At 37.7% G+C, this 22,808-nt stretch overlaps 1 protein-coding gene across 6 annotated transcripts in view; it reads left to right on the top strand.

Moving 5' to 3' along the window:
• The window catches only part of LOC117304640 (otoferlin-like), a 123,833-nt gene that overhangs the window by 5,824 nt on the left and 95,201 nt on the right, over positions 1-22,808 (top strand). For all 6 annotated transcript variants that reach the window (XM_033789198.1, XM_033789197.1, XM_033789192.1 and 3 more), the window contains exons 2-10: positions 4,819-4,877; positions 8,195-8,283; positions 8,615-8,714; positions 10,087-10,268; positions 11,996-12,114; positions 12,743-12,897; positions 15,907-16,038; positions 17,687-17,749; positions 18,995-19,079. In XM_033789198.1, the coding sequence (XP_033645089.1) occupies positions 4,819-4,877; positions 8,195-8,283; positions 8,615-8,714; positions 10,087-10,268; positions 11,996-12,114; positions 12,743-12,897; positions 15,907-16,038; positions 17,687-17,749; positions 18,995-19,079 (984 nt within the window). The remainder of the gene's footprint in view (positions 1-4,818; positions 4,878-8,194; positions 8,284-8,614; positions 8,715-10,086; positions 10,269-11,995; positions 12,115-12,742; positions 12,898-15,906; positions 16,039-17,686; positions 17,750-18,994; positions 19,080-22,808) is intronic.

The raw sequence follows: 22,808 nt of genomic DNA, 5'->3' as shown, positions 1-22,808 counted from the left end.
TAACTTAGTGACAAGGGCACATTAAATTAGTTTTAGCAATGCATGTTCATGTATAGTGTAATGTAAACCTGCGGGCCTTTAAATAGAACTGTCCTCAAAGCTTACAGTTATTACATGTAATTGGGAATGTTTTGTTTATTTTAGTCATTTAAAATAAATCACACAGTGTTTGAACAGTAGATCCATGTCATTTAGAAACCGCTTACCCATTCATCATTTCAGGGTGATTTTTTATCAGACAAGTTATTATTGCAAGGTAAATAGAAACCTGTTGGGTACAATGAAGCTTATCCTGATTGTCAACATTGAACATGCCTTTATTTACTTAGGAACACCCAAACCATTCACTAGACTGGAGGTGATCCAGTTGTATTAAATTATGCTTGGAATTTCATTCCCTTTAAAGGGTCTATGTAACTTTTGTAGGACAAAAAACACAATGTCCACAGATTAACACTAAACTTACACAGTTTGAAGATAATGATAGTAGAAAGCTTCCCTGAAATTATTACGTGCTGAGGTGCTGTAGTTTTTGGGAAATGAGTAAAACAATGTCATGAAAATAATTTTCGTCTCATGAGACGAAAACTATTTTAATCATTTACAAACATATGTTCATGACATTGTTTACTCATTTCTCAAAAACTACAGCACCTCAGTAAGTAGTATTTGAAGGGAAGCTTTCCACTATCATTATCTTCAAACCCTGTAAGTTTAATGTAAATCTATGGACATTTTGAAAAAGTACCCAAATCCTTTCAAGGCACTGGACACTATTTCGGTAATTACTCAAAATAATTGTTAGCGTAACAACTTACTTGGTGACAAGCAATGGAGAAGTGTTGGTAGTATAAAACATTGTGAGAAACATCTCCTGCTGAAGTAACACAGTTTTTGAGATAGAGGTAATTTCTCACTCAAACAATAAAAGACTTCAGGCCTGAAGACTTTTATTAGGCATCTGCAAGCACACAAATAATATGTGAAATAGGATGTTTTTTCTTTCATATTCTGAGAAATATGTCCGTCTGAAATAGTGTAAAAGCTAAGAAGACCCATAAATCACTGAACTATTGCCTATTTTGACTGCTGCAATCAGTGCATCTGTGCGTTATCCCTCATGCAATTGCTTTTATATTGTCTTCACTTTAAAATAAATGCCCACCATTTTCAGTTAGAACTCTAAATAGTGCTTTTTGAAAACTAGAGAATAGAAATTAATTTTAGTCTTCCAAAAACCATGTACTTTGCCTTGAATTGGGTTTTAAAAACAAATTCATGCAGTATTTTTCAAAGTAATTGCTCTATTACTTTTAAAATACAGCATATAAAAGTTTTTTTATAGAATGATTTTCATGACCAACTCAGCAATATTACATTTGCAGCAAGATTAATTAAAAGTCCCATTTTTTCCCTTAATGCTTGACACAGGTATATTTAGTATTAAAACAATTTCAGTTCTGACTACATGTAAACCATAAAACAAACAGGTGTCAATCATTAAAAGTGTTAATCACTGCTGGTAGCATTGTCCATAGTACAACGTCATTGTGAATAGATTAAACCAAGCATGAAGAACTCAATTGTAATATCAGTCAATAATAGACTAATGGTCCTTGGGAGAATTTGTTGTTCATCAGAACACAGTGTCCAGAATATTCTATTTCTATAATTTTATTATATTTATATAATACGTAATATCTATGGATCTACGTAATATATATTTGGAGGGATTTTAGCTGAAGGCTTCATACTTCCCGCAAATGTGAAGCGATTATGACGTCACATCTCACTTTTTGCTGAAATGATTCTCAAGCTTTTGTGAATTTGTATTTAAATAGAAGTTAAAGACAGTGTACACTATTGATAAATGTCAAAGACCAGTCTTCTCACTTGGTGTATCTCAACGTATGCATAAAATAACAAACCTGTGTAAATTTGAGCTCGATCGGTCGTCGAAGTTGCGAGATAACTATGAAAGAAAACAACACCCTTGTCACACGAAGTTGTGTTCTTTCAGATGCTTGATTTCGAGACCTCAAGTTCTAAACTTGAGGTCTCGAAATCAAATTCATGGAAAATTACTTCTTTCTCTTAAACTAGGTCACTTCAGAGGGAGCTGTTTTCTCACACAGTGTTATACCATCAACCTCTCCCCATTACTCGTTACCAAATAAGGTTTTATGGCAATAATTATTTTGAGTCATTACCAATAGTTTCCACTGCCTTTAAAAAAACCATTTGTTTACTTCACCCATTTAATTAATTATTTCTCTGTTTGTGTACCCTATTTTTTTTTCATTTTTCTCTGCATTTTTTTGTATTCCTTGTAATGCGCGGTAGAGTATATTATAGGTCATCGCGCAATATAAATGTCTATTATTATTATTAGTATTATTAATTGTGTGCAGGAGTCTGTGATGTTGAATATGTCTCGCAGTCTGATTCGCAGAAAGAACAATGTATGAACAGGGCTTAAAGGAACACGTTGCCTTGGATCGGTCGAGTTGGTCTTTGTAAAGCGTTGTTATAAAATGCATTGGGTAGAAAGATGTTGTAAAAGTAGAAAATACAATGATCTACACAAATATGCCTCGAAATTGCTTGGTTTTCTTTTTACCTTATCGACTAACACGGTTGGCCATTTATGGGCCTCAAGTTTTGGACTCCCATAATGGCCGACCGTGTTAGTTCACAACGTAAAAGGAAAACCGTGCAATTTTGTGTGATACTTGTGTGGATCATTATGTTCTACTTTTATCTTTCTAACCATATGCATTTCATAACAAACAGGTTTCCAACCCTTTTTCTAGACCTATTCGTCTGATCCAGTCACTAAAGAAAGTGTGGGTTTTAGTTTAGTTTGTTTATTTTTGTTCATATTATTCCAATAATGGGCCTTCTGTCAATACTTTTGTTCTTGCAAATGAGTAGCATGTAAAATACAATTCACTATTACTTCCATTCTTTGAACTGCCTCAAAAGGCCTTTGGATGAACTTTCATTTTGTTGATTTATTAATTTTATTTTCATTTCAAATACAGTGCTGGAATAATTTTTGTGAAACACAGGGTTAGAAAAGGAATATTCTGTACTTGTTCAGTAACTGGCCACCAGGATTTTTTAGCTTGCCGTTTGCCTATTCCACCAGCCTTTTCACAAATTCTATGGAGAACTCTGAAATAACCACACACATAAACATGATTCCAAATATATTCCAAGGAGAATATTTTGTTTAATGTTGATCTGCACTGTGATACCCAGGTTTACCATAAATTGAAAATAAAAGTCGCAGACAAAATTAGCAATCTCAGCAACAAAACACCTGAGGATAGGTAAAATATCTTCCCAAGTTGTCAGGTTGCATACGTCAGTGCTGAAAAAGCATTATTGTTTTTAAAATATTTATTGACAATATGCAATTAGCTGACTGGCCGGACAAACGAAAAGCTATCTGGCTCTATCTGTTGGCTCTCACTGAATACGTTAATCGTAAACCCTGCACTCTACAGCAAGTTGAAAAATTCCCACAGATTTCTTTAGAGCTGCTGGTACTTGGTTTGTAAAGGCCAATGTGTGGATGGTCATTGTGTAGTATGGTGTATTATGCTCATGAATATGTCCTTATAAAATATATAATGTCCTTATTATATGTCCTTTATTTATAATAATACCTGCAACATTACAGACCTACCAAGTCTCACGCATTAGGCGTGAGACTCACGCATTTGTCTCATGCTCACACGCACAGCAACCATTTTCTCACGCATTGGGGCCAGACCCAAATTAACGACAATGCACTGCCAAATCGGGGGGGGGGGGGGGGGGGTGGGTGGTGAGCTTTGAAAAATCTCACGCATAGCTGGCCTCTGGACTTGGCATCTCTGACATTAGCAGGACCAATCTTGCTTACTAGTTGACTGGAATGTAAACCGTCATTTTATGTCCTATAGACGATGTGACCTCTGACACTACTCTAAAACCATAACATGATTTGCGCCTACCGCCGGGCAAAAAACCTTTGCCCGGCGAAACATGACGTTAGAATACAGTGTTTTGTCAACAGAGGGCGGTTTGAATGTAAAACATAGGTCACATCACCATAAAGAAGCATGTAAATAAGTGTGGACAGAAATTTCAAGCAACATGTTTTATTAATATTGATTTTGGGGTATTTATTTGCAGTTTGTATTCAGACAGTACTAGACTTACAAATTAGTATTTACAACTGCTGTCCCTACAGGCCCTCGTCAAAAAGTAAAGTAGTAAAATACAGAAATCTGAGTATGCCAAAATGTGAATCTTACGTGGTTAAAGACACTGGATACCTTTTTTGGTAATTGTCAAAAACCAGTCCTCTCACTTGGTGCATCTCAACATATGCATAACATAACAAACCTGTGAAGATTTGAGCTAAATCGGTCATCGAAGTTGTGAGATGATAATGAAAGAAAAAGCACCCTTGCCACACAAAGATGTGTGCTTTCAGATGCTTGATTTCGGGACCTCAAAATCTAAAATCTAAATCTGAGGTCTCGAAATCAAATTCGCGAAAACTACATTACTTCAGAGAGAGCCGTTTCTCACAATGTTTTATACTATCAACAGCTCCCCATTACTCGTAATCAAGTAAGTTTTTATGCTAAAAATTATTTTGAGTAAAATTTACCAATAGTGTCCACTGCCTTTAAACTAAAAAATCCAGCCCTTTTTCTGATTGAGTGTAGATATTGACTGATAAAAGCCAATACGATGCCCTGAGAAACTGTGTACATGTAACTGACTAAATTGTTATATTGTTTTTTTTTTTTTTTTCAGGTGTGAGTCAGACAACAGCTTGTATTGTAAACCATGGCGGAGAGGTACTTTGGGATGAAGTAAGTCAAGTTCAAAAACAATCAATTCAGTCTGGGTTTCGGGAGGTGTTACATGGTGGTCGTAATTTTCTAGATTCGCAGCAATCTCCACTGCACTACCCTTAAAAAAAACCTGCCATACACTAGGCATGTTAGCCTCTCTTTGTGAACTTGCCATTGTCTGGGCCTAAGATTTTTAAAGGGAATGTTTCTATGTTGTGAAGTGAAGTATATTGATGAAACCCAATACACCATGGCAGATGTTTCTAGATTCACAACAACTTCCTCACCACCCACCTTAAAAAAAACTACCACACGGGACATGTAAGCCCCTCTTTGTGAAGTGGCCATGGTCTGGTCTTAAGATTTTAAAAGGGAATGTTTATATCACACCATGGCAGAGAAGAGGTTGCCCCCATTTCTTGATTCACAGTACTTTTCACAGCATCACATTTAGAAAAACTGCTGTGTTTTCTCCTTGGTAGAGGTCATAGTCTGAATCTTTAAGATGAAGTATTAAGGGGAAGCTTTTGTATGCTGTGTAGTAACATTATAAAACCCAACACACCATGACAGAGAAGGGTCGGGGAACACAAGGCTAGGCAAGGGGTAACCATCAGCAAGGGGGTCTATTTTTGTTCATTGAGGCCCTATCCAGTGGAACCACTTGTGAGTCATTGATCCACCCTGTAGAGAAATGTTCCAGATCAGCATTCTAGTCCACTCTGTATGTCCACATGAAGGGTCCCCTCCCCATTCAAATGTTACCCAGACTGGTTGGGAGTGCATTCTCAGGATTTGGCGCTTAGTGTGTATGCTCTGATTTGTATGCACTGGACAGTAGGCCTATAGGCCTAAATAGAGAAGTCACTGTAGCTGAACAATGTGTATTATGCACTAGTGTAAGTGATTATTCATCCACATCAAACCAAGGGGAACAATCAGCTTTCCTGCTTTAATATTTAAAGACAGTGGACACTATTGGTAAATATCAAAGACCAGTCTTCTCACTTGGTGTATCTCAACATTTGCATAAAATAACAAACTTGTGAAAATTTGAGCTCAATCGTCTGTAGAAGTTGCGAGATACTAATGAAAGAAAAAACACCCTTGTTAACGAAGTTGTGTGCTTTCTGATGCTTGACTTCGAGACCTCAAGTTTACTTGAGGTCTCGAAATCAAATTCGTGGAAAATTACGAATTTTTCTTTCTCGAAAACTACGTCACTTCAGAAGGAGCTATTTGTCACAATGGTTTATACTATCAACCTCTCCCCATTACTCGTCGCCAAGAAAGGTTTTATGCTAATAAATATTTTGAGTAATTACCAATAGTGTCCACTGCCTTTAAAAAGATTTATGAGCAAAAGTCATTGTGTGGTAGTAAACTCATATAAACATGTCATGATATTTTAATGGTCATGGCATTTTGTATTTGATTTAAAGGGACCTGTTGCCTTAGACCGGGCGAGTTGGTCTATGAAAACCATTTGTTATGAAATGCATGGTTGGAAAGATGTTTTAAAAGTAGAAGATAATGATCCACACAAAAATGCCTCGAAATTGCCAGTTTTTCCTGTTGCACGTCGTGAACCAACATTGACACGCCATTTTGTGGTGTCAAATGTTTGGCTCCACAACACAGCCGACCGTGTTAGTTCGCAACAAAAAAGGAAAACCACGCAAATTTGAGGTATATTTGTGTGGATCATTATATTCTAGTTTTGAAACATCTTCCTAACCATGCATTCCATAACAACGGTTTCAAACACTTTTCGTTGACTCGCCCAATCCAAGGCAACCTGTCCCTTTAAGTTTTTTATTTTCATGCAATGCTTCTCCCTTGTTGACCCAACTATCAACAGTTTTTGGATCCCTTTCCGACAACTCCTCCCCCCAATTGTTCAGTCTGAAATTGAGTCATAATGATAAAACAAGCCAAAATGTGATAAAGAATCATTTCTGGTATAAAAAGGTTACAGAAATGTGAGCAGTTTTGCAGGGAAACATTCACAGGTACCAGGGAGAAGGTTTCCTTTCAGTCAGTGACAGGTTGCTACCATTAGGTTACCTGGCAAATACAATAAACCGTGTCCTTATTTGTTGGTGAATTGATTTTGTTATCCTCCGACAGTGTTAAAGTCATACCAAGTAGTTTGTATAGTTTTAAAGTTTTAGTTTTAGGTTTCAACTCCATACATGTACGTCTAATGAATAATGACATTTTTTACTTAAATTATCTTCCGTTCTGTTAAACTATGTCTTACTAAGAGAGGTTTGTGCTAACTCCATGCTAACATCTCACAGGCCTGTATGCTTCCTTTTTTAAAGGACAAGGGCATTTTTTTTCTCGGTAGAAGGTACCCTACGGAAAATTGTAAATTTCTACTATAGAGCATTTCAAGGGCACCAAGGCATTGACCAGGGGGCATGGAGGCAATTGCCTTCATTGCCTCCGGGAAGTATCAGGCCTGACATCTTTTTTGAGTAGTGTTGGGGTCGAAATTGCCACTAGCCTGCTAGCCCGGGACTGCCAGATTCACAGCAGGGCTACTCAATTTTCCAGTTTGATAGCCCGGCGGGCTAGTGGAAAAATAATGCAAAAATCAACATCACAAACAATAATGAACAGTGCTGATGGTATTGTAAAATGAAATACTTTCGGTGACCAATTTGTACTGTGACTCAAGACATGTTTTTCAGGCTACCAAAATCTCATCAGGGCTATTAAAGATTCCTGGTGACTAGCCCTGCTGACTACCAAGAAAATAAACTTAATTCTGAAAAGAACCACTGGTTGAAAACTCACTGATTGGATCAGTATGCTCTGGTTGCTTCAGGAGAATGCTGAAGACGATCAAAGCATACTGATCGAAATGTTGAGTTAAAGCCATTGGACACTTCTCTTGAAATATTATTCCATGAAATGCTTTACTTTTTGAGAAAACATAAAAGCAATAGAATTACGGATTTATTTTAAACACATGTCATGACACGGCGAAACGTGAGGAAACAAGGGTGGGTTTTCCCGTGATTTTCTCCCAACTCCGATGACCGGTTGAGCCTAAATTTTCACAGGTTTGTTATTTTATATATAGAAGTTGTGATACACGAAGTGTGGGCCTTGGACATTACTGTTTACCGAAAGTGTCCAATGGCTTTAAAACCACCTCAGTTCTTTTCAGAACCAACACTTCTCAAAAGAGATATTCACATGGTGCTACCACAAACCTCTCTTAAATGCTTCCACCATGCAAAGTTTGAAATCCTACAAACCATGTCTTTTTTTTAATTACAAGTTGACCGTAATTCATACATTGTGGTTTTATTTTCCTGCAGAGCTTTGAATGGCAAATTGGCAGTGCCATTGAGTCGCACGAGGCCATTGAGGTTGGTGTATACAACTTCAATAAGATCCTCGCTAACAAGTAAGTCAAAACTTCCAATATTTTTCTCCAATCTACCAACCTCTCCCCATATTTCTGGCTTTCTTTCTAAAACCAAAAATGTATTAATTTTATCACTCACGGATAGAATACTTTATTCAGTGGGTCTCAGAATTCATCACTGCAATAAACTATCATTCTGAAAGTTTGTATATACTCAGCGCCTTGAGTACCTTGTTTGGTAGATACGTGCGCTATATAAGACTTCGATACTATTATTATTATTATTGTGAGGGAACCTCACTTCAGTTCAGCTTCCAACCAATTCAACGCCACAGTATTATAGTTTCTGATTATTTTTGTTTGTTTGCAGAATGTTTGGCAGCTTTAAGATGATCCTTCAACAGTTGACTACAGAGCCTCACATCAACATCTCAGAACCGCTCCTAGATGCCAACAACACTGAGACAGGGGTAGGTAGCCAATCGAGTCTTTAAATGCAACCTTCTGAGGAAAATGTGTACTTCATTGGTAGAACCTCATTGGTGGGGTGTCTTGGCCAAGCGGATAAGAACACCAAACTCAAGCTCTGGGCCCACTTTCATAAAGCGTGTAAGCACTAAAATTTGCTTAGCATGAAATTTCTTTCTTGATAAAAACAAGATTACCAACCAAATTTCAATTTAAAAATTGCATATTGCTTGATACTGGTATTCAGCTGTTGTTTGCTTATCCTGAATATCAAGCGGCAATTTGGTTGGTAATCCTGTTTTTATCAAGGAAGAAATTTCATGCTAAGCAAATTTTTGTGCTTACTGGCTTTATGAAATTGGGCCCTGGTGTTTCTGTTCAGCAGATTTGGTGTTTGAGTACCGGTCGTGACACTTGTGTCCTTGAGCAAGACACTTAACCATAATTGCTTCTCTCCACCTAGGGGTAATTGGGTACCTGTGAGGGCAAAGATGGTTCCTGGATTGATTTAGCTTAGTAGCTCAGACTTGTTGCACGGTCAGAAGCCATTCAACCATTAACTGTTGTGTAGCCAAGGATCATACCTAAGTGTTTTTCATTGTTCTACACAAAATCATATTGTCTAGTTATCGATTCTACTGCCGTGTAGTAGATTTAGGAATTCGGGAGTTCTGAAAGGGACTGTCCTGTTCATTAGTTGCTCTCTTAGTTTAATATTAACTGAGTACGTAATTCAGGCTTGATATTCTTTACTTTTTCAAAATGTCCACAGATTTACATTAAACTTTCAGGGTTTGAAGATAATGATAGTGGAAAGCTTCCCTTCAAATATTACTAACTAAGGTTGTGTAGTTTTTGAGAAATGAGTAAACCAAGTCACAAAATAATTTTGGTCTCGGTTGTGTAGTTTTTGAGAAATGAGTAAACCAAGTCACAAAATAATTTTGGTCTCATGAGACCAAAATTATTTTAGCATGTAAAATCCCCTTAACCAGCTATGATATTATACCAAAACCATAGCATAACTGGTTAATACTTGCTAAAACAGAGACAAAAACTATTACTTTTACTCATTTCTCAAAAACTACAGCACCTCAGTAAGTAAAACTTCAAGGGAAGCTTTCTACTATCATAAATTTCAAACTGTGTAAGTTTATTGTAAATCTGTGGACATTGTGTTTTGTATTAGGAAAAAGTACATAGACCCTTTAAGTCGGTTTTCCAATTTCCCATTGGAAAATTTTTTATTTATAAGGACTTGGCAATCTATAACGGCCTACACCATGTGTACGCAAGTGTCAGCCCTTGTACTGGAAAAAGTTTTTCCTACTTTTTCCCTCGGACTTAATATCATTCCTGGTAATTCCTACACAGATCGTCATCACCTTTGAGATCCATTACCAGGCCCCTGATGGCACGGCTGGTGATTGGATGCAAGAGAATTTCAGCCAGCGTAAGAGTCGCTCCCAGCAGGACCTTCTGTTTGATGACGATGATATTGAGTACCAGGGGGGTCAACACTATGGGTCACAGACGAGTCTCAACACAATAAAAAGGTTGGGGCTGATCAGTAAAATATTAACATTTGAGCTTAAATACAATGTCACATTAAGGGAATCAATGTGTGGTGAAAGTGGTTTTCAACTAGTGGTTAAAACCCGCGCCGAGGCCTGGACTTGATAATTTTACCGAGACGAAGTCGAGGTAAATTATCAAGAACCAGGCCTCGGCGGGTTTAAACCACTAGTTGAAAACCGATTCAACACACTTTGCTTCCCATTCATAAATACCTTTTTGGTCAAAAAACATCAACACTTCTTGGTCAAAGGTAAAATAAATGCAAAAATTATAATTCTTCAATGATTTCTTTCAACACAACACCCCTCCAGCTATGAAATTGTAAGGCCCTCGGGTAAACAACTCCTTATAAGGAGATGATGTGCGCGTCGCGCGTATCGCGTGATGTGGCACAACTGTTTCAGCCGTTGCTCTCGACCAATAGGAATGAAGAAACTGTGTTATAAGCGCTGGTGCAAGCGCGCAGGTCATGCCTATGTTATAACACTTTTGACTGGTGTTATATCGTCCTTTCAAACACCCCCTCGTGATGCCCTTTCGACCAATCAGAATGGATAAACTGTCTTAGGTATTTATGAATGAATAATAATAATAATAAAAAGGTATTTAAGGTGCCTACTGCTAGGCCTCAAAGGGCTAACACTATGTAACATGAAATAAAAATACATTTATGTAAAAAGCAACACATAATACAGAAAGTACACCTTGCCTTGGATCGGACGAGTTAGTATATGAAAGCGTTTCAAACCGTTTGTTATGAAACGCAAAAAGTAGAATGGAATGGTCCACACAAATTTGTCTCAAAATTGCACAGTTTTCCTTGTACAGTGTATGTTGTGAACTAATTAGGCACGTCAATTTGTTGAGTCAAATTTTTGATGATTTTCATAGACCCACTCGCCCGATCCAAGGCAACATGTCCCTTTAACTTCCTGGCAGTTGTTTTTCCTTGATGCTTTTTAATTTACAAAGGATATTAATTGCTGTGACAGTACATGTACTTTAGTGGGGTTTCTTTCAGTTCTATATATCTGTGTTTGGCAGTAGCCGGCTAGTGGGCAAACTGGCTTCCAAACACATTCCATTACAAAACACCCTTGCTACACCCTTGTAGTTTACCTTTTTTTTTTCAATTCAGTGACTGAGTGAATATATTTCAATGGCAATCAGTTTAGTGCCACCTTCCTTGACATTAAAAAGGGATTCATAAATACCTCAGACAGTGTCACTATTCCTATTGGTGGAGAGGGCGACACGTGGGGGTGTTTAAACGGTTGATAATGACCAGCTGGAGCTGTTTATAACTGGTTGTTTTCAGATACGTTTGTGCGGGTTAGTCCTCAACCTCGTTCCCAGGGGTGATCGATCTCGCCGCGCCATTTTGGCCCATGAATACGAGGATGCATACTAACTACTACTACGTGCATGAATGCATCAAAAAAGTTTCTTAGTCATAAAAATGCAACACACGTATGGAGCTCAAGGAAAGGATGTCGGAAAACGGATAAGTTTTACAGAGTTTTTTACTTTTACGCCTTAACCAAAAAGGCATTTATTGGTCGTGGCCTTGCGATAAAGGTATCGCACAGCCACGACCCTGCCAGTTTTAAACGGCAGTTTAAGAACTCATCGCTACCCTTCTATATTCCTTTACATGTCGTAGTGTTCTCATAATGTTCATAATGACGTTTTTCTTTCTACACAGCAACAAGAGCCTTATTAGTGGAGTGATGAAGTTCCGCAAAGGCAAGAAGAAAAAGAAGGGAGGAATGAATTTACTGGGGATTGAAAATCAACAGTATGGAATGGACTTTATGGATGGAGGTAAGCAGAGACTTGACAATTCTGCTTAAGGGTTTGCCCTTACAAGCTCTGGACACCTTTGGTGTAATTGTCAAAGACCAGTCTTCTTACTTTGTGTGTCCCAACATACATGTATGCATAATAAACAAACCTGTACAAATTTGGACTCAATTGGTCATCAAAGTTGCAAGAGAATATTTTAAGAAAATACACCATTGCTGCACAAGTTTGTGTGCTTTCAGATGCCTAAAAACGGCTTCAGGCCTGAAGTCTTTAAACATCTGAGTGAGAAATTACCTCTTTCTCAAAAACTACGTTATTTCAGAGGGAGCCGTTTCTCACAATGTTTTATACCATCAACACCTCTCCATTGCTCATTACTAAGTAAGTTTTTTTTGCTAACAATTATATTTAGTAATTACCAAAAGGGTCCAGTGCCTTTATAAAAAAAGGAAAAAACTAAATGTAAGATCAAATTAAATCATTTGTTATGATGACGTACTGGATTTTTGATTGCCCGTCACCTGTCAGACGAGCGGCAACCCCTGGACAAACGATCTCTTCAGGTTAGATTCCCTGCTGAATGTAACACATGTTATTTTTGTTGTGCTGTCAATATTTATCCCGACTCTTCTGTTGACATCCTCAGGGATGCTTGGTATAAAGCCAGAGGACGATGTCATCTCATTAGGCTCGACGAGGAGCGATGATGAAGCACCGGATGATGACGGGGATGTAGCTCCCGCTAAGAAAGTACGTCCAATGATGGGTCTAGAGGCATCGTTTAAGTCTCAGGACTATCAGGTATGTACAGTCAAGAGAAGAAACAGTGTTTGAGTTTCAAAGAGCTTATTGGTGTTGGCTGAACGCATGAGTTAAAGTTAGTTTCGTAGGACATTCAGGACAATCAGGTATAGTCGTAATCATGTGGTTTTACAGAATTTTCCCTGATCTCAGGATTTGATCAAACATCCTTGAAACTTTTTATTTTCTTGAAATAATGAAATGAGTTGCCAATAGGAGATTGTTTCGGCCTATTTGACAACTGGTAAATTGTTCCATAATTGTTCCAGAAGATTAGAAAGAGTGGGAACAATATGTTTTAGTAACTGGGGGGGGGGGGGGGTCAAAAGAGATTTAAGGGTATAGTGCAGACTGCCAGTAGGTTGTACTCCTGAACTAAACTTTGAAGATAAAATAGGGGCTTATGTAAGAACCAAAACTTTATTTAAAGGCAGTGGACACTATTGGTAATTGTCAAAGACTAGCCTTCACAGTTGGCCTATCTCAACATATGCATAAAATGACAAACCTGTGAAAATTTGAGCTCATTCGGTCATCAAAGTTGCGAGATAATAAAGAAAGAAGAAAACACCCTAGTCACTCGAAGTTGTGTGCATTTAGATGGATGATTTCGAGACCTCAAGTTCTAAATTGAGGTCTCGAAATAAAAATCGTGGAAAATTACTTTTATCTCGAAAACTACTCCACTTCAGAGGAAGCAGTTTCTCACAATGTTTTATACTGCCAACCTCTCCCCATTACTCTTTACCAAGTGAGGTTGTATGCTAATAATTATTTTGAGTAATTACCAATAGTGTCCACTGCCTTTAATAGATTGAAATTTGCATCGATGACAAAGAATATTAATTTTGGTTTTAACCCATATACACCGAAGTGTGTTAGCACTGTGTACACGATACTTTCCCGAGCTCTCTGAAAAAAAAATCACAGTCATATTACTTGGGTGGGATTCGAACCTTTGACCTGCAATTCCATAGCAATGTTTACCAGCTAGTGCTCATTGTTGTTAGGCTAAACACATGATTAAAAGTTAGTTTTGTAGAACAATGTATAGGGTTTGGTGATCACTCTTGAAATCAATGGCGGTAAAAACGTACATGGTTAGAGAGGCATAGTTTAAGTCTCAGGACTATCAGGTGTTACAGTTTGGAGAAGAAACAGTGTTAGGGTTTCAAAGAGCTTATTGGTGTTGGCTGAACGCATGAGTTAAAGTTAGTTTCGTAGGACATTCAGGACAATCAGGTATAGTCGTAATCATGTGATTTTTACAGGATTTTCCCTGATCTCAGGATTTGATCAAACATCCTTGAGACTTTTTATTTTCTTGAAATAATGAAAGGAGAATGGAGAATGTTTCGGCGTATTTGACGACTGTTAAATTGTTCCATAATTGTTCCAGAAGATTAGAAAGAGTGGGAACAATATGTTTGAGTAACTGGGGGGGGGGGGGTCAAAAGAGATTTAAGGGTATAGTGTAGACTGCCAGTAGGTTGTACTCCTGAACTAAACTTTGAAGATAAAATAGGGGCTTATGTAAGAACCAAAACTTTATTTAAAGGCTGTGGACACTATTGGTAATTGTCAAAGACCAGTCTTCTCACTTGGTGTATCTCAACATATGCATAACATAACAAACCTGTGAAGATTTGAGCTAAATCGGTCATCGAAGTTGCGAGATGATAATGAAAGAAAAAGCACCCTTGCCACACGAAGTTGTGTGCTTTCAGATGCTTGATTTCGAGACATCAAATTCTGAATCTGAGGTCTCGAAATCAAGTTCATGGAAAATCACTTCTTTCTCGAAAACTATGGCACTTCAGAGGGAGCCGTTTCTCACAATGTTTTATACCATCAACCTCTCCCCATTACTCGTCACCAAGTAAGGTTTTATGCTAATAATTATTTTGAGTAATTACCAATAGTGTCCACTGCCTTTAACTTCAGAATTGTTGAAGTGTTGTTCTGTATAATGGGGAACATTAATGCATAAATACACAATACTGAGACAAGCAACAAGGGGTTGTAATAAAGCTGTCAACTGCATTTTTTTAAGTAAAGAGGTGTCCAGGTAAACCAAATAGCACTATTATTGGGTCTAAAATATCTGACTTACTATTATTGGGTCTAAAATATCTGACTTACTATTATTGGGTCTAAAATATCTGACTTACTATTATTGGGTCTAAAATATCTGACTTACTATTATTGAGTCTAAAATATCTGACTTACTATTATTGGGTCTAAAATATCTGACTTACTATTATTGGGTCTAAAATATCTGACTTACTATTATTGGGTCTAAAATATCTGACTTACTATTATTGGGTCTAAAATATCTGACTTACATTCAGACTCTGTTTTTCTGCTTGATGTAGAAAAGTAGCTTGTAAATATAAAACTGCTGGGTTTACTAAAATGTAGAAGAAAAAACTCCTAAACATTAAATCCAAGTGAGTACCCCAGTCATTTTATATTTGGAAGTGTCGTGGCCGAGCGGATAAGAGCACCGAATTCAAGCTCTGATGCTTCTGTTCAGCAGAGTGTGGGTTCGAATCCCGGTCATGACACTTGTGTCCCTGAGCAAGACACTTAACTATAATTGCTTCTCTCCACCCAGGGGTAAATGGGTACCTGTGAGGGCAGAGATGGTTCTTGTGATTGATTTAGCCGAGTAGCGCATATTAATGTTGCACAGGCTGCATACTCCCCACCAGGGAGTTGAGATGGTTATAAGGAGTGAATTAAGGCCCAGTGACCAGGGGTAATAATGTGAAGCGCTTTGGGACGCCCTCCGGGTGTGAAAAGCGCTATATAAAAACGGGTTATTATTATTATTATTATATTTAATTGGTACCATTATTTTTTATCAGGCACTCAACCTTACCATTTTGTAAGATTCGTTGTGCAGTGTTCTTGACAACCAGTTGAATCCAACTGAATTTTCTGAAGACGCTTCTCACATGTCTGTTTGACTAGTAACCACGCCCTTCTTTTTGCCCCCCCGTGCAGGTGTCTGTGACGATTCATGAAGCACGCCAGCTTGCCGGATTAGACATTGATCCAGTCATCTGTATTGAGGTTGGAGACAAGAAGAAGTTTACGAGCGTCAAACAGTCCACAAACTGCCCGTTCTATAATGAGGTGAGTTCAGCTACACAGACGCAATAGACCTACATACATGTAGAGAAACTGTCTGGGGTATTATGAATGTAGGATTAAAACAATTGAAAGATTCCACTTCCAGAAACCAAAGGATATACGCCCTTTTAATATAAATAAAAATGTAGGTTACACTCACAGAAGGTGTATGACCCTCCTATGGTGAACTATCCAGACTGTTCAGTGTCCAGTTACCAGTGAATAGTACATGGAGTCATACTCGTATTACTTGTATTCTATCCTTGAATCTATTCGCTTACCAGTGATGCGTTACATCACATTGACAGTAACCCAAAAGAGAGGGCAAAATAAGGGAATCAATGTGTGGTGAAGAGGCTTTCAACTAGTGGTTGAATCCCAATGAAGCCTGGGGTGCGTTCCACTCGCGCATACGACTCGCAACTGTTCGCGCAAACGTTTTGTTGTCTTTTGAACGATTGGTGCATATACGCGATGTCAACATGGCGGCGCCCTGAAATGAAGATGGCGCGCCCCATACGTATTTTTTTTTTACTTTGTTTTTGCTGCAATAATCCTCTTTTTGACACCATTACATCAACTAATTAACTTTGTTATTCCAAATCTGCATTATCATCCACCGAAAATACAATGTAATTATGTTTGTGACAAAGAAATAATACCGTATGCTTGTCCGCCATTTTAAAAACCACTCGCCAACACCTCCGAAGTATGTTCGCCTAAAGTTGCCAACGTTCGCCAACGGTGGCAGCGAACAACTCGTTCCACTTGAAATTGTTGGCAACGTTTGCGCGAGTGGAACGCACCCCTGGTTCTTGATCATTTTATTGAGACGAAGTAGAGAAGACTGATCTTTGACAATTACCAATAGTGAACACTGTCTTTAGCAGTAGGCGCTATAGCTGTGCAATTTATTGAGCCCTGTTTTCAGTTTAATTGTACCTGGTTAGAGCTTGTCAATTTCTCAAAGGAACGTAATCTACTCAGCAAGTATAAAAACCAACATCATAGAAAGTTCCAAAAATGAATGTCTCGGCTCAACAAAATAAAAGATTTGTTCGGCTAATTTCACCCACATTTTTTTCTCTTGAAATTCCCAGTGTAATTAAAATAATGTTTAAAATGCCCTGATACATGTATATACAGCTTCCTTAAAGGCAGTGGACACTGTTGGTAATTTCTCAAAATAATTAATTGGCATAAAACCTTACTTGGTGACAAGTAACGGGGAGAGGTTGGTGGTATAAAACATTCCGAGAAACGGCTCCCTCTGAAGTGCCATAGTTTTAGAGAAAGGCGTAATATTCCACGTTTTTGATTTTGAGACCTCAGATTTAGAGCTTGAGGTCTCAAAATCAACCATCTAAACGCACACAACTTCGTGTGACAAGGGTGTTTTTTTCTTTCATTATTATCTCGTATAAGTTCGATGACCGATTGAGCTCAAATTTTCACAGGTTTGTTATTTTATGCCAATGTTGCGATACACCAACTGTGAAGGCTCGTCTTTGACAATTACCAATGTGTCCACTGCCTTTAAATTAACTTATAGTATTGTCTGTCCCTACGTCCATTTCATATCTGGTATCTGTATTTACCATAACCTTTAGTTTAATATAACCCAAACTTCTTGATGTTTATTTTTGTTTAGCTGTTTGTGTTCGACTTCCACGATCCTCGACAGATGGTGTTTGACAAGATCATCAAAATATCGGTGAGTTGAACACACAAAAGTATACAGTTTTAAGTTACCAATAATGACATACGTAGTGGGTGATGAGTCCATATGGTTTACAATGATAACGATACCCTGTGCAGTTCTAGAGTCGCATTACGACTGTAAAGTTTCACTTTTGTATTAGTTTGTTGGAAGTGGTAACTGATCGGACCAAACACCATTTGGATGTATTCCAACCATTTTTTGTAATAATAATAATAATAATAATAGTATCAAAGTCTTTTATAGCGCACGAATCTACCAAACAAGGTACTGAGTACCTAGCGCTGAGTATATACAAACTTTCAGAAAGATAGGTTATTGCAGTGATGGATTCTGAGACCCAATTATGTAGCATCTTATAAGGGTTTACAAGGTACTACGGCGCATTTAGCAGCCACTGCCAGGAACACAGGGGCCAACCCCTTCTCTTTTCGATAAGCACACTGGGTTATTTTACATGCGTTACACTTACACAACACATGGGATCAACGGCTTTACGTCCCTTCCGAAGGAATAATAATAATAATAACAATAATAATGCCACATATCTACCCTGCTGGGTGTTCAAGGCGCAGTTAACCAAAGATTACGACTGGCCATTTTCGCTCAAGTACCTGTTCAACAAATGCAAGCTGTTGTGTAAAAATGTATGCACTCACGCATGGCTAAAACAACAAATAAGAACATCATAGTGACATATTGATAATTATCTAGATTCTGAAAACGATGCCAAATTGGGGCACAGAGTGGAAAACATTGGCCCAGTTAATACATGACCCAAAGGAATAGAAAGGCTGAGCATGTATGTTCTGGAAACCTCTCCCCTCTTTTTGATTTCCTCTTCAACTTCCTTTTACAAATTGTTTGATTCAGGTTCAGATTTCAGGTTTATTTCCATACCATTTGTAGATGTACAATGTAAGGGGAAAACTAATTATAGAACTTAATAACAGTATGGGGAGGTCGCATACAGAAAGCCTAGGCTTGTACAGGGTCTGGCCTCAACGGAAAGAATACATAAATAAAAAGCTACAATTATGAGGTTTGAAAATAGATAAATAAGCAATATTCGATAAGTGGTTTAATTAATAGTTAATTTAATAGTTATTCATAACCTGACAATTCAAGAAATACAATTTAAAAGAAAAATAACCATCTATAACTAAACAATTTTATTAATATTGAGTCATTTTGTGTTGTTGAACACTACGTTGTTTTCTTTTTCTTTTGTGATTGTAGGCAATGCACTCCCGCAACCTGTTGAGATCAGGAACCGTGATTGGTTCAATCAAGTTTGATGTCGGCACAGTGTACCGTGCACCAGGTAAGTACTGCTTAAAGACAGTGGACACTATTGGTAATTGTCAAAGACCAGTCTTTTCACATCTCAACATAATGCATAAAATCACAAACCTGTGAAAATTTGAGCTCAATCAGTCATCGAAGTTGCGGGATAATAATGAAAGAAAAAACACCCTTGTCACACGAAGTTGTGTGCTTTCTGATGCTTGATTTCGAGACCTCAAATTCTAAACTTGAGGTCTCGAAATCAAATTTGTGGAAAATTACTTCTTTCTCAAAAACTACATCACTTCAGAGGGAGCTGTTTCTCACAATGTTTTATACCATCAACCTCTCCCCATTACTCGTAATCAAGAAAGGTTTTATGATGATAATTATTTTGAGTAATTACCAATAGTGTCCACTGCCTTTAAGGCCGAGTCACACATTAAATCAGTTATTTGAGTTGTTATTCACAAACAGCACAAAATAGACACAATTGGGTCCTCCGTTTAAAAAAAGACGCCTTCTATCCAAACACTGTGCCAACTCCTTGATGACACCAACTTTGTCTGCCATGACGACTTGCCTCGTTCTGACAAAAAGACATCATAGAATGGATACACATTAATTTTTTTTTTTATGGAGATACACATGTAATGCAGTAATCACAGTGAAAAGTGTGTTTCTTGTGTTATGTCAATTTAGCAAATAAAATGTATGCGTATTAGGCTAACTTTCTGATTCGTGAAGAATCTGTTTGATGCAGAATCTGTTTGGTTGTGTGTACGCTTAGAAATAGATTACGCTCTGTTACTAATAGCTATGAATTGCGTTCTGCGTGATAATATTGGCATATGTTAGCTTGCGCGCCCGACACAAACAGCTTCAGCTGGTCATTATCAACCGTTTAAAGGGTGTATGTACTTTTTGTGAGACAAAAAACACAATGTCCACAGATTTACACTAAACTTACACAGTTTGAAGACAATGATAGTAGAAAGCTTCCCTGAAAATATTACGTGCTGAGGTGCTGTAGTTTTTGGGAAATGAGTAAAACAATGTCAAAAATTACTTACTGAGGTGCACACTGAAGTCACAATATCGAGCACCAAACCGGCTGGATGTTTTGCTTTAAAAAAAAAGCCTGCTTTAAATGTTAATTTGAATTGAGTTGAATGTTATTTTTTACTTGCTTAGAAGCCATTAATTTTTCGGAAGAATTGATACACAGACGGAACTAGCAGGAACCGCCCACTAGAAATGAATCAAATTACTTACAGAAAGCATCTCAAATACTCCAAACAGATTAAATTTGGAGGCAAGCTAGAACATTTGTAGATCTAGGGTTTCGTTTTATTATTGGCAAATTACCGCCAGAGCTGTAACTCTTGGTTGTCTAACAACCTGACCAGATGTTACATATATTTATTAGTTACATGACATTCATGTTTTGATGCTTTTCACCCATGGGAATAAAATTAATAAATAATTGAGATTTTAAATGCTCTGTGGTGAGATAAATTATACAGTCTCCTGACGATGAGTAGAGCCAGCTAGTCAAAACGATGAGACCAATTTAAGAACTGACTCCGCGGTAGTGCAATTAATTATGGTCCTATGGTCTTATTTTCTACAAGTATACCTTCCACACGGGTTGTACATGTAGTTAAAAAGCAGGACAGTTTTTTCATAACTAGGCCTGGGCAAATTATTCGAATATCCGGTTAATGGCGAATAGGTTTTCCTATCGGTAACCGCGAATGCCTTTTTTTTCTTAACCGGATATCCGCATAGGGCGCGAATACCTATTTATAAACCGGATAGTTCTGTAATTACAACCAAGTAACCGGATATTCTTTAATATCCGAATATCCGCGGACGTCGGGTGACAACTGATATGAATGTTTTGTCTGAATCCTTATGAAACTTCTATTAAGACAGCATAAAATAGCATAAATTAAGTATTTAACTATGCTCACCTCCGTGAAGAGTTAAAACAATGACATTTCCGACGTATTTTGTTTAAAGATTACAAAAGTTTTCCTTCACGTAGAGTCAATCATGATCAAAAGAAAAAGCAAATCGCCATCTTTAAATTAGATCCGGTCATTTTTATGTATGAACCGAGTGACACTGTCTAAAACTAATATCAATCCGCCCATAAGATCTCATTCACAAACGAACCGCGCCCTCTAGCGGCAAAACAAATTTTTTGTTTAATAATTTCTTTTTTTAAATAGCGCCCTCTAGCGGCGAAAAAACTATTCAAATATCCGGTTAATTTCGGATAGTTGGCCAGCGGTATCCGAATAACAAAATTTCACTGTTCGCCCAGCACTATTCATAACCCTGAGACGTCTCCTGAACATCCGATAAGTGTACTCCGCAGTAGTAGAATAAAGCAAGACAGTTCTCTAAGTACAAACTCTACCTGGCATGTAGATACACACATGGTGTTACCGCAAACCAAATATATATTGATACCCCACCAAGCAATGCCTCAAATATATGGGCGGCCAAAACGGCCAAAACTAACAAATTTATAAACTAAAGGACAAAACAATAATCAAAGAAAGAAGTTGTTCAACAAACACAAAGTCGAAACGTAGGTAACAAAACTCAACAACAATCAAAGCAAACTGTTTTTAAACAATGAACAATTCCAAAACCAAGCTTATAGCCCAACAACAATCAAACACTTGGAACTCTGAATCAAACTAATAAAACAAAACGCAATCGAATACAAAATAAAAACAAAACAAAGGCAGCCAAACGCTTAAAGAATTAATCCTTAAAAAGAACAAACACAAAGAGTACAAAGTCAAATAGGGACGAATACTAACACAGTAACAATAAAGAGAAATCATCAATCGGCTATCGTTGAAAACGAAAATCAAACTAACTATTACAAAATGTTGAGGGCGGTTGTCAAAGCTAAGGACAAAATGCAATTTTCTTTGATTGTTGTTGAGTTTTGTTACCTTAGTTTCTACTTGGTGTTTGTTGAACAACTTCTTTCTTTGATATTGTTTTGTCCTTTAGTTTATAAATTTATTAGTTTTGGCCTTTTTGGCCGCCCATACAAATACATACTATAATAAATTATACATCTAGCAAAAGGTTGTTTATTCTAAGTGTTAATAATTGTATAAGCCTTTTCCACTTTGCATCTCCTTTTCTGTCCGAATACAGCCCCTGGGAGGCCCGGGAGTTGTTTTTACCCCATGGTTACCCCGGCACACTTTCACCCCGTCCCTGCGTAGGTCCTTATTCCACAAGGTTCTGGTTGCAGGTTTCAAGAATACCCCAGGGTTTTACTGCTTACTCCTACTCCAGAGCAGGGCCCAATTTCATAGCGCTGCTTAACGGTAAGCAAATTTGCGTGCTTACTGTAGCAGAAAAATTTGCTTAAACCTTAGCGTATTTCACAGGTTAGCAGAAAAAAAAATTGGGCAACCATATTGTGCGTTTACTAAGGATTTGCATTTATTTTCGTGCGGTAAGCACCGGAAGGTTAGCATTCCTTTTCGTGTGCTTACGGTTAGCAGCGCTATGAAATAGAAATTGCACAGTACGCAGAAAATCGGCTGCTAAGCAGCGCTATGAAATTGGGCCCAGGGATGGCTATTCCTCGGGGTATACCCATTTGCCGGGGTTGATCAGGGGTAAAGCAATCCAAGTGTGGAAGGGTCAGCCTGAAAAATTACTCAAAATAATTATCATCATGAAACCTTTCTTGATGACGAGTCATGGGGAGAGGTTGATAGTA

Source organism: Asterias rubens, chromosome 21 (genome assembly GCF_902459465.1).
Source record: "Asterias rubens chromosome 21, eAstRub1.3, whole genome shotgun sequence".
Taxonomy (NCBI): domain Eukaryota; kingdom Metazoa; phylum Echinodermata; class Asteroidea; order Forcipulatida; family Asteriidae; genus Asterias; species Asterias rubens.
The sequence above is the reverse complement of the archived record's forward strand: the minus strand, read 5'-3'. Positions and strand labels throughout refer to the sequence as shown.